At 30.9% G+C, this 13,465-nt stretch overlaps 2 protein-coding genes across 2 annotated transcripts in view; one reads left to right on the top strand and one right to left on the bottom strand.

Annotated features, from left to right (window-relative positions):
* Positions 1–2,020: 2,020 nt before the first annotated feature.
* On the bottom strand, positions 2,021–5,582 carry LOTGIDRAFT_106077 (hypothetical protein; the record flags this gene model as incomplete). Its single annotated transcript, XM_009061785.1, has 9 exons — positions 2,021–2,159; positions 2,581–2,684; positions 3,121–3,250; positions 3,567–3,727; positions 3,948–4,104; positions 4,308–4,390; positions 4,555–4,674; positions 4,847–5,023; positions 5,484–5,582. Coding segments are annotated over 9 exons (1,170 nt in total), but the record flags the coding sequence as incomplete, so codon positions are not given.
* A 1,586-nt stretch (positions 5,583–7,168) lies between these two features.
* The window catches only part of LOTGIDRAFT_203141 (hypothetical protein), a 20,764-nt gene continuing 14,467 nt past the window's right edge, over positions 7,169–13,465 (top strand). Inside the window, exons 1-4 of the mRNA XM_009061784.1 lie at positions 7,169–7,271; positions 8,443–8,509; positions 8,749–8,919; positions 10,446–10,550. Coding sequence (XP_009060032.1) covers positions 7,176–7,271; positions 8,443–8,509; positions 8,749–8,919; positions 10,446–10,550 — 439 coding nt within the window. The 5' untranslated portion in view covers positions 7,169–7,175. The remainder of the gene's footprint in view (positions 7,272–8,442; positions 8,510–8,748; positions 8,920–10,445; positions 10,551–13,465) is intronic.

The raw sequence follows: 13,465 nt of genomic DNA, 5'->3' as shown, positions 1-13,465 counted from the left end.
GTTATATTGGCATAAAAAGTAACAAATAAATCTTAAAAACAGAAAATAAAAAAATGTATAAATGATAAAACCCTACTCTGTAATTTGTAATAATAATCTGGATATTTAATCATTGGGAAAATCAAAGTAGTGAACTTTTGTAAACCTATCAATCTAAAGTCTTCAATATCTTATGTTTTTTATTAATGAAAATAAATTTGAGTGCAAATGCTAACCCATTTGAAACACTGCTCACAGGGTTTTACCAAATATACATCAGAAAAAATAAAACAGAATAAATTGAACTCTCACACAATAAATTATTCACATCTAAAAGCACCATTAAAATAAAGTGGTTACGACTATGAAACATTTTTTAACCATGACAGCCATATTAAATTACATGAAAACAAGTCACCCTCCTCTCCTAGTGTCTCTTGGACTGTATAATAGATAGAACTTATAAGAAAAAAAATGAAAATTCAATCATGCCCTTGTATTCAATACCATTCACACTCAAAACTCTATTTTTTAAATTTTTGGTATTTGACAATTAACAAGAAGAATCATATATTATACTATATATATCAACATTAATAATGTTTCATGTACACAAAAAGCTACCTTGAAAGCACAACAAAACTAGCAAAGATAGTGGACCTTAGCCATATACGCCCACCGCGGCATGCGAATGGTAAATATTCAAGATTTTGGGGCAAGGGCAATAACTCAATAACTTCTAACAGTCGAAAATAGCTCAAATTCAAACTTGATCTTCGTTTTATGAATATGTTTACACATACCGAATTTCATTTGACTCCATCAAAACTCTAGTTTCTAGACGGACGGACGAAGGGGGGTGCCGACAATATACGTCGACATGGAGAGATGTGGGCGTATAAAAATTAGTTTAGTTTTTTTGAAGACTTTACAAATTGTTGGCATTTATATGCTTAAAATAATACATGACTAAATAAATACATTAATAGTAATACAGTCATTAACTTTGATATCTATAACATTAATTAAACAATATTTATATCTTGTTAAATTAACAACAATCGTTTTCCTTAGTTTACACTCTTGATCATCTTAACTCTACATGGTTCACAAAAATATTATCTTTAAAGTCTTCAAGGGTTTTAAAGAGGTCCTGACAATTCCTTTAAACATTAAACAATCATTATATAACAACTGGTATCCAGACAGATAAAACTGAACTTACCAGTCCTATCTGCCTGAGCTCCCAAGAGTTATCACAACTTTTGAACCAGCAGACTGATACTTGGATTACTAAATTCTTGACCAATAAGATTTCTTGAAATATATCATGCAAGAGCAAATCTGTAAAAATCTTAACCCTTTCAACCCTAGCGGCCGGTTTACACTAACGCAATATATACCCAAGCAGCCAGTATACCTGCCGTTGCTAAGTGACGTCATACAACGTTAACTTCATACACTTTTACTTTTATTACTTGGAGTTCAGGGTATAGGACGTTATATTTCACTTACACTCAGGGTTCAAAGGGTTAATTCCCATTTTCTATTCCATTTCCAATATATATATATATATATATTAATCTTAAGTGATGGGAAATTTATTTTCCTAGTTCAAGTCTTAGATGTCAAGGCATGTTATTTTTTTTATTCTTTTCAGTACCTCATCTTATGGTCTTTACTTGTTAAATTGTCATTTCATCTATGCTTTTATTTTATCACTAAAAATCATACAAGGTGTGAACTGTTCAATAAAATATGTCTGTAGTTATTTTAATACTCTTGATTTAAGGAAAACACAACATTTATAAAAACTGAGATTAATCATAATTAATCATATTTCTTTTTTCTACTTCAAAGCTTGTTGCCAGAAAAATTCTTACTTCAATTATAGCATATTTTAATAATCATTAAAACAAACTTGACCAATAAGAGATCTTCAAATCATACACATTAAGATAATCATATAAGGATATTTCTGGCGACAAACCAAAGGTCCTCAAAAGAAGAAATTTAAAATCATTTCTTTACGACTTTACGATCATGTGATCATTTCAGTTGCTGTGTCGTTAAGAAGTCCTTTGGCTAGTAATCTGTCACGTAATAAATAAAATACTTGAAGTTGTTCTTCTGGTTTTAAAGTAAAAACATGCTGTACTAATTTTGCCGGATTCGGGACTCTATAATAAAATAACATTTATGACATATGAAATTATGATTATGGTTAAGATATTTTTCATATTTTAAAGCCAACGTGTGCAAGTTGTCGATCTTCGTGACAAAGAGTCTGAAGTTTACGAAGGCACAATTCAAAGAAACTTTTTATATCAACACATAACCTACGGAATTTGCAAATATTTTAGAACCTCAAGAAACAACTCAATACATAACATTTATTTAATTTAAAAGAGCCTTCATCAATGTAGGCCTTACTGGTGCTTTATATAATTTCAATGATTATTTATACTGCCCTAAAATGAAATAACTGGAAACATCCTTGAATGACAAATTATACCCAGCCTTTTAGATTTTTGAGTTGCAGTCAGTTACATCTCTACCAATTAACCTACATACCAATAAATATGTAAGAAATAAAGTTACCTGATAAAACTGGAGTAATAAACATGAATAAATGTAGCCATAAGAAATTGACAGTCAAATCTATCCATTATACCTCCATGTCCAGGTATGGTATCACCAAAATCCTACAAATAATATAACCCCTTTCTTTAATGAAATTAATGACAATAACTGATAAATTTTAACAGTCCTAAATACTTTATATGTAGTCTTTTAAAATTTGAAGTTTACCATATGAAAACTATTCTGTACTTTCAAAGGAGGTTCAGATGTACCAGGGCACCAGTTCTAAAACTATTTGACAGAAATCTGTTTTATGTGTAGAATTCTACATTGATAGATAGTATGAAAAGGGTCCCAATCTGAGAGATATTCTCCAATGGTATTATAAGAGTAAAACAAATCAAGTTATGGGAGCTTCGATTTCCCCAAATCCTGCACCAGTGAACAGACTCATCCAGAGCTCACTACCTAACATGATGTTGAATTGTTTTCATTACTTGAAACTTTAAAATTATCGCAGTAAATGAGATAAGTACACTGAATCATGCAGATACTTACTTTGATTTTAAATGCTCTTTTGAATCCGCTGGCAAAAAAACCTCCAAAAGGTCCAATAACAGAGGCGAATATTGCCATAGAGATAGAGTGCAGTATGAAAGGATATACCTTAAATGTTCTCCATGGTATTCTGATCTGCAAGTATTAAAAAGATATCAATATATTGAACAGACAGCTTTCTGAGTATCTGAGCTTACAGAACCCTTACTTTAAAAGTTTTCAAATCCGGTTAAGGGGAAGCAACTCTTTTATTGATAACTTACCTCCCTTAGACCACAAAAGATGTAAGATTACTAAATATATTAATTTCCATTCATCCATAGAAAATGTAATATTGTTTTACTTTACAGTGTGACAAATTTTCTATGACAATACCGCCATCCTGCATGGGATGGCTACTGACAATATATTGTAATAGTAACAGTCAAAATTGACCGTAAGTAGACTTACTTACCAATCTAAATAAACCTTGAAGAGTTTCAGGTAAGTTATATTCTACCACTTTAAATACTGGATGTCTTTCACAATCCATAGATAATCTTTCTTTTATATCATCATAGCGTAATGGACAAACAAAGAAATCAAATTGCACCAAAACATAAGAAAGCTACAAATAGAAATATATATTTAACAATCAGTTCTGTAAATGGTATGGAAAAGGGTGTTAAGAATAAACAAACAGTATGAGATCATTCAGTGCAGTTTTTGTAAATTTTGATTTAATCAGTTGTCATTGAATATTGAGCCCCTCTCTGTTAGAGATTAGACCATACTTCTAGAAAACAAATACACAAGAGATTTTCAAAAGAAAAAGGCCTAATACTTACAACAATACCAAATACAATAGTTGAAAGGGCTCCACCAATAAATCCCTCCCAAGTCTTTTTTGGTGATAGCTTTATAAGAGGTGTCTTTCCAAAGAAGAAGCCAAACATATATGCCATAATATCATTACAAATAATCATAGACACTGGAACTAATAACCTAGAAATATAAATATTCAAAATTAGGAAAAAGTTGTACAATACTATTAATTTCTTTCACTTGCTTTGACACAATTTAAGTTTAATTCCTCAAAACCAAAAACACCAGAATGATGTAGTGTTATCTTAATAAACATATTAAGATATTTAAACAGGTTTAACTTTTCATTATGGTACAAGCAAAAATGCAAAATTCTGACTTACCAAATGAGACCTTCAAATATATTCTGTATAATAAGATGAGACTGAGTTACAACAATTAACAGTGTCACATGGGTCCAGCCAAACTACAAAATAAATATTACAGTATATAGTTCAAATGACAGAACCAAAATCCAACTACATACAAAATTAAGACAACTATCTGATAAACTAGGTTCTAAGCATGGAAAGTTAAAAGAATTAATTAGGAAATACATAATGCAGCCAAAAGTTAAAAAAAAAAACTCACCAATGTGAACTGTTTTAGGTAATGCTTCTTTACTAAACTAAAAACAAATGCAACTAGACCAGCTACATACATAGAAAATGAAATAAAACGATGATATCTCATAAACGGCATCAAAAACTCCTGAAAGATAAATTAGAAACTTTCATTCATCTGAGTTTCAAGGACTTGCAATCATCCAACATACCAGTCATGTACCAATTATTCTCTTCTGAGCTCGTAGCCTGTTCGGAGTCAATAATTGAGTTTTCCAATATATTTATGAACCTAAAAAAAATTACAAATGTTTACTTACATCCTTAGATAACAAAACACCAAAATAGGCGGCCAAACTTTCACCATAGAAGAAATAGTTAGAGGCAAACAGGAAATACCAGCTTAGTGTTCTGAACCAGGGTAAATCATAAGATCTATACACAATGTATCCAATCGTAATAATTTCATGGAAACACTTAATCTGAATGGCCATTACCTACAAAAATACACTTCATTACTAAACTATTTTTGAAAAAGCAAAATGATTGTTAACCAATGATCAAATATAGAAGTCAGGGATGTAGACCGGTGGTCGAGATTCTAGTCCTGGTTGTAGATGTGTTCTTCAGCTTCCCACAAAAGAAATTTGTCCAGGAAGAGGAGGGAGGCACCTAACTCCCCACCTTGACTAGTGCCCTTTAAATAATTGAAATCCTCGCTACACCACTACATGGGAAAGATCAATGCCAAGAGTTTTGGCAAGAACCAGCAGGTAGAAAGGATTCTAGTAAACATAAATTGTTTCATTGTAAACAAACATTTGTATCTTTCTCTTTTAGGTGTGGAGAAAAGGAACACACCTTGTATTCATCCATCAACTATTAGCATTGGACTATGATATATATATATGATCACTGGAGAAACAACACAAGAGCAGTGTGAAAAATTCATCTTACCAAGAGGATAAGGGCTAATGGTCCCATATAAATGATAAAACTGAATGAAAATATCATAACCCATGTAAATATACCACGTATAATCCAATTTCTCCATCTGAAATAATATAATTTTTATTTACAATATAAATTCTACAAATAAAATATCAATTTTTTTCTGAATCCTGTCTATAGCTAATAAGTTTGCTTATATGGTCAATATAAGGCAACAATAGAAGAGAATAAAGGTTCATTTATAGTTATTCTGCTTAAGCTGGTTATGCTTAAGACAGACAACCCAATGAGAAGTGCAATGAGGGATTATATGCCAGGAGATCAGCATCACTCTTTAATATACACAGTGTTTAGCACACAGGGCATTGGTTTATTTTGCCATCAACACTACTGAACATTTCTCAGTCCCTTTGACTTGGCAAGGGAAACAATCTTTAGTAGAAAAGAGTGATAATTTAGAGAAGGTTGATAATGTAAAATTTAGTCATTCTTCCATATCAGACTACCTTAATACCCTACAGATACGTATGAAAACTATTTATAACGTGAATATCACCTTGGATTGATATCTTTTAATGCACTGTCTAATACATCTGATGTCTTATCTGAAGCTTGAGGCAATGTCGATGGGTCACTTGTCTCCCCTGGTTGTAAATCATCTTCTTCTTCTTGTGGATCATCTTTCACTTCTGGCTGAATAATAAACAAATTTAATGTAAATAGAGAAACATTGACAACATTAGCATTAACAATCTCTGAAAACATTAAATTTGTATCAAGTAAACTTATTTCTCTAAAATCAAAGGCTATGTAGCAAAATAGACAAAATAGTGGCTGATAGTCACATCTTCTGACCAGAATGTCTTCTAACACATTTAGAGAGATGGTAATTCCTGGAAACTCCAAATGCCTCTGTCACTATGATATCTGACAAACTTATTTAATAAGTAGACGGATTTACACATTTATTTTCAGTTCACATGATACTAAATAAGGTTGTGAATCATCTTATATATTTTTATATTATTATTTTAGGTTTAATATTGGAAGTTTGCCAAAAGTAATCTTACACTTGCAAGTCAAAACATATTTCATTGACATATTTCATTTTATAGTTATGTGTTAAGCCTGTATATCATCATATATGCTATAGGACTAAATTCATATTTGATTAGCATATTTGGCCAAGCTTAGGTCTAGTTAGCATTGGCCATTTCAATTGCATTGATTTCATGAATAAAACGGTATATACAGCCTAGATAGCTGGGCAAATAAGCAATATAAAAAGAACAAAAAAAAGTCAACCAAGTTATTTATGTGGAAACTAGAATCAGATTTTCTACTAGGCTAAATCTAAGAACAAATGCACTGAAATTGTACCTTCTCACTCTCAGTCTCAGCAGAGCCAGAACACTACTAATGAATGTGGCCCAGATCTACTAAAAAATACGACAATAATTTTAAGAATCATTTTTACAAAGATAGATGTACCTCAGTTTCAAGTTTATCCGTTTGGCCAATATTCCTGTGCCTCAAATCTGTCATATCTGACCTGTTTAAGGCGAAATAAGAACAGAAATTTAATGAGATGTGGATAGAAATTTACATTGAATTGATTTGTTTTCGTCCAACAAACAAGTGCCCTCTGAAGTCTCGCTTTTTCACGCCTGATCCGAGAAATGATGGTTAAAATCGATAATGGCGACTGCTTCGGTTGGGTTGTTGCTGCGGCGGCAAATTTTCGGTAAACAATTCTTGGGAAAGAAACTTTATAAACCATTTGACCAAATAAAGGTAACTAATTTTTGGGTTTGTGATTTACTTTTCACATGTTTTATCAACTTTTCACCACTTAGTAAATTGTATTCGAACGCTTTTGTTTTCTCCTGTTTTAGTGTTGCAGACGTAAAAAGTTGACTTTTGACAGCCGAAGAGGCAGAAAAATGCCGAACGTTAAAACATTCAGATTATGGCCTTATTTGAACTAAATTTCGAATTAAAACAGCGATAATATCTCATTTAATTGACTGATTAATTATTTGCCATTGACATTAATTAAAGTAAGAAGCCTATAGAGTAGATCTGTGCAGATTAACTTAATGCAATAGAATAAAAGTCACTTGACTTGATTATTGAGGGTCTTAAACTGATATTATACTGATGACTATCTAAAAGATCTAATCATGAATGGAAAAAAGTGTATGATTTAATGAAAATTGATTTATTTAACAATTCTTTTAATAAAGAAATCTCCATTATTAATGGCATTGATATTTATCTTAAATGCCGTTAGCCAGGTAGCACATAAAAATATTTGGTGTGGTATTCTTACTTTGCGATGAACACACTCAACTCTACAATACTAATAAGTGTATAATCTGTAATATAATGACGACACTAGTGTTACTTGTTTTGCTATATATCTGTTGGTCTAACATACAGGCCCCTTTTTATTTCACACGATAGCTCGTTATTTGTCTTTGATTGTCTTCAGATCTATATAGATTTAAGCTTATGGTTTGGTTTTTGAACATTTGAAATTGCAACGCCAAAAAAAAAATAACAAAAGAATAATCACAGCAATTGGACCTTAGTCTTAGTACTTCTACCAAATACCATTATATTGTACTTTATTGTAGTCTTAGAATTCTGAGAATGTGACAGCAAAGGTTTAACTGCTGACATCACAAACAGATACGATGTATGCAATTCCAAATATTTCACAAATATTGATTCCCATAATGTTTTGGGGAAATGGTCACACTATCAAGTAAACTAATAATAAAAAGATAAACTCTATGTGTGAGAATTAGGTCTAATACACAAGGACATGGTCCTTATAGCTTACGCTATTGATTATTTATGGTTTTTTAGTTTGACAAACAAATTTCTTCTATGTTATAAGCTTACAAGTACTGTAGTTTATTCAAAATGCTCTGACTGAATTGATCTCAATTTATTACAGGCAACAGTAATCCTACTCAACAAATTTCCTAACTATTCATATTCTACACAAGTTCAACAATATAAAGGCAAGTAGACTTTCTGAATCAATTTACACGAAACCACAGTATGTGCTTCATAGTGAGTTGTAAACCTCTATTATAGTTGCATGAAAGAAATTGATTTTTTACATCTTATTCTAAGGCATTAAAAGTATATTTTTGAACTAACCAGTCTCCCATAGATTGCCAGTTGGTTTGATCTTAACTTTTGAATCTACTCCTCATTATAAAAACAATAGTGAAATGGTTTAATTTATTTTTTCAAGATGTGACAGTTAGTTTAAGGAATGGCCTTCCTGTTGTTTCTGTGCCTTTACCATCTCGTCGAGAAAATTGTGAATTCACCCTAAAGCCTATAACTCACACTGTTGGAGATTTCCTGAATTTTATTCAACAAGAAGATGGTGGTATTGACAGATCTGCAATATACACATCAGGTAATTGTCATTTTGGATAATTAAAAAGATCAGTTAACTAATTTCTTAGCGAATTGGTTTCTTATTACAAATCATTTTCATTATATACTGTCATCTTTTTCTCTACAATTCAGGCTCTATTTGACTGAAATCTGTACATTAATTTATAACAGTTGGCCATGTCCGTCTGTCGGTCCATCGGATCACATTTCTTGTAGGCACAAGAGAGACTACAGTTTTTTATGATCAACTTGAAACTTGGTATGCATGTATATATATTCATGAGATCTCACTCAAGTTCGAAATTGGTTATAATCCGATAAACAGTTTCAGAGTTATTGCTCTTGACTTAGTAAAAACGTAACAAATTTTGCTGGCAGGCATGATTGAGACTTAGTTTTTTATGTATATTGATGAGATCTCAGTCGAAATTGAAATTGGTAACAATCGGATTAAATGTTCCAAAGATATTGCCCTTGACTTAGTAAAAACATGTCAAATTTGGCTTGTAGGCACAATAGAGGCTATACAGTTTTTATCCAGTCTCGATGAAACTTAGTAAGCATGTATTTATTGAGGAGATTTCAGTTCAAATTGGTAACAATCGGTTGAATGGTTTCGGAGTTATTGCCCTTGACTTAATAAAAAGCGTCAAATTTTGCTTGTAGGCATGATAAGGGTTCAGTTTTTATCCGATCTACACGAATCTTGGTTTGCATGTATATATTGATAAGATCTTAGTCAAGTTTGGATTTGGTAACAAACGAATGAAGTGTTTTCCTTGAAATTGCCCATGACTTAGTAAAAATACATCAAATTTGCTTCTACAGTTTTTACAGGTAATAATTGGATGAACAGCTTCAGACTTATTGCCTTTATTGCCTATACATTGATGAGACCTTGTTCATGTTTGATTTTGCTGATAATTTGATGAACTGTTTTTGAGGTTTTGCCTTGACTTAAAAATATTTTAAAAATATGTTAAAAAATATTTTAAAAATATGTTAAAAAATATTTTAAAAATATTTTGAAAATATTTTAAAAATGTGTTAAAAAATATTTTAAAAATATGTTACCTGGCCTTGCAAGCTGTCTTTAAGAATTAGTTTTACAACATAAATAAGAACTTAGGCTGACTTATCCTGTGTTTTATTGGTATTTCATGCTCAGTTTATGTCAAGAATTTAAGGTTCAATAATGAAGATGTTAATTTTATCTAGCTCCAGATAGCTAACGAAACAAAAGCATACTCTCTTTAAACAAATGAAAAATGATATTACGCTCTATTATTGCAAAATATGATATAAATTATAAAAATTATCTATTATTTATAATGTCGGTTTGCCATGGGTTACACTTAATCACCCCTTTATATTTATAGCCAGTTCTGAGTCAAATGGTCTTCAATAAGATGCTATTAACACTAGATTACTTTATCATGTTTCCATTATAGAGAGACTGCTACACTTCATTTCAATTAAATTAGTGTCATGAAAAATAGTTTATTGAAAATTGCTTTGACAGATTGATTTTATTTCAATTTTCAGATGGGAACAGGATTGCTAAATCTACTACTGTTGATATTCTTATGAAGAATAATTTTACTTTATCCATCAATGATCAAAAATATCAAGTTAACCCTCCTGAGCTTAGTAAGTTTATATTTACATATATTTATATACTTAGAAATATTAAAACAGAAAAAATATACTTACCTATATAATTCAGCCTGAGTCCCTACTGAAGTTGGACAAGTAAAACTTATTCTCATGTCTTCACTTGACGAATTCTGCTTTAGCACTGCTATCAATGGACCAGGATATTTTGTAAAATACCACTTATTTTTGTTTGACCTATATACCAAATTTCTTAGCTATTAAATCTTTCTGCATTGGACATGCACATTTTCACAATCACCATTAATTTGCTGTTTCATATCCAGAGACACATCAGTAGAAGCAGGCTTCACAGGACGCTCAGACATTGTAGCCAAACTAAAATGACAGCTTGATAATTGTGGTAAAACAAGAGACAAAGATTGGTTAAGTTGCATATTTCCATTATATGCAATGTAATCAATGACAAGTACCTCAAATAATGACCCAAACCATTTGATCTAAAAGAATTGGTCTTGAGAGGAGGTCATTGGCGGTGATCAATCATACAGAATTGAAATCTTTTGTTTTTATATGATATTATGTTTTATGATTGTCGATAATACTCCGAAGCGATTATCATACACATTTTTATCATGCACCTTTCACATACGTGTTCAAGTACACAGTACAATACAGGCCCTAATACATACACTAAAACTGAATATCATATAAAACATACGAAATAAGATAATGAAGAACATGAGAATGAAATAATAACAACAAAAAATACAAATAAACAGGACTTAAATAAACAACTCAATATATTAATAATTATAGAAAAGGAAGATTATCTTATTGGTGATCTACGGAGCCCCTAAGGCGCAATTGTAAACATATTTATTTATTATTTCGTTTAAACGAAATTAATCATTTCGTTAAAACCCTATGTTTATTTCGTTTAAACGAAATAATTAATTCGTTTAAACGAAATAACTAATTCGTTTAAACGAAATAATTATTTCGTTTAAACGAAATAAAAAGATGGGTTAATTATTTCGTTTAAACGAAATAAACGAAAAAATTAATTCGTTTAAACGAAATAAACATAGTGTATTTCGTTAAAACGAAATAATTATTTCGTTTAAACGAATTAATTATTTCGTTTAAATGAAATAATTATTTCGTTTTAACGAAATAATCATTTATTTCGTTTAAACGAAATAACATTTCGTTTTAACGAAATAATTAATTCTTTTAAACGAAATAAATGATGTTATTTCGTTTAAACGAATTAATTATTTCGTTTAAACGAAATAATAAATAAATATGTTTACAATTGCGCCTTAGGGGCTCCGTAGTGATCAGTGATGTAGGATTGTACAGATTTTTCTGAATGTCAGAACCACTGATTAGTGTCATAATACACAGAATGTTGGAGTTTTTTTAAATAGTCATAAGAAGGAAATCAATTGGGACCAAAAATAAATATGTGGGATAACTGCAGTTTTAGTTCAACTGTCATACCGCTACAAATGAAGTCTTCGATCTTGTTTTTATCTTGAGTAATTAGCCGGGACTACAGGGAAACAAAAGGTTATTGCCAAAAATTAACCAATTGGTAAAAATTACTAATCGTTTCATTATAATTTACTAATTAGTACATTGTAAAATTTAGCTACTGATGCAAGGTAGGACTGTAATGAGCAATTATACTTGCAGCTGATTGTCTCTTAATCTCATATTAAATTACACATCAATCAAATATTTCTGTACTATTTGAACATTCCATCAGATCAATTATTTTTGATATCATTACATAATATGTACTTAAAGATGTACTGTCTGAGTAAAATGTTTTTCAAAACATATGAAATGTTATTTGTTTTTGCTTTCCTACATAGGAATAAGCTGTTAAAATGAAGCCCATAAGACCACCAAATAATTAATTTGAGTATTTTCTTTGACTTTGAAATAGGACAAGCAATTTTTTTGCAAATGTAAAGCCCTTTAAGTTGTAGACAGAAAAACGGAATCAATCAATGAAAAGTAAATAAAAAATTGTCCTTAAAATGCATTCATCTAATTCTTGACATTCGTAATGACTAAGCTTATATCAGCTATATAAATATCAATACTTCAATTTTATATCATGTGGATTCACTTGTATCGAAAAATTCTATGTTGTAAACTTTGATGAAATAAGAAGATGAAACCTGAAGACATGATTTTAATCAATTTTAAAACAGTGTTGGTATAAAATGGGATGGCTACAACATAAAAGGGTCATAGAGAGCTTACATAGTGGAATTAATTTGTGTTGATAAAACTAGCTGAGCTGAGGAGGATTTTGTATCTTGTACACTGGCTGGCAGCAGGAGATGAGCTCTGGTCAATTTGAATACTGCACTGTCCTCATGATGGTCAAAATTGCATTCCTAAATAACATAAACAGTAATCCTTATTCTCAAGTGTTCCATGTTTGGCGCCAGCAGGGTTCTACCAATCACTTTTTAGGGGCGCTGCAAAATTCTCAAGGGTCCAGAAAATATTGATATATTCTCGTATAGTACCAGTATAGATTGTATCAAAATTACGTATGGGAGTTTCTGGTTTCTGGAACCATGGCATGTGTATTCCTAATCTTAATATGTAGGGGTAGGTGATATTGGTTAAGTGGATATCACGATATCAAGCATTAATATTTTGCAATATTTATTAAGTATGGTTTTTGAAACATATTTGTGGGACTTTGCTTTCAGCAAAGTCCCAGTTTGTTATCGAAATGTCAATTCTTTTTTTTTTTTTTTTTTTTTTTTTTTTCATTTTTTACACACCTTCCTGAGCTTAGACTACAATAGTTGCAGCAACCATTCAACATTCACGAACCTTAGATATAGGCGACGATGTGCATAAATATATTTTGGATCTTTTTTGCAAAACCGGAAGTGCCACAGTTCAATATATGGAAG

The sequence above is a fragment of the Lottia gigantea genome, assembly GCF_000327385.1.
Source record: "Lottia gigantea unplaced genomic scaffold LOTGIsca_5, whole genome shotgun sequence".
NCBI lineage: Eukaryota > Metazoa > Mollusca > Gastropoda > Lottiidae > Lottia > Lottia gigantea.
The sequence above is the reverse complement of the archived record's forward strand: the minus strand, read 5'-3'. Positions and strand labels throughout refer to the sequence as shown.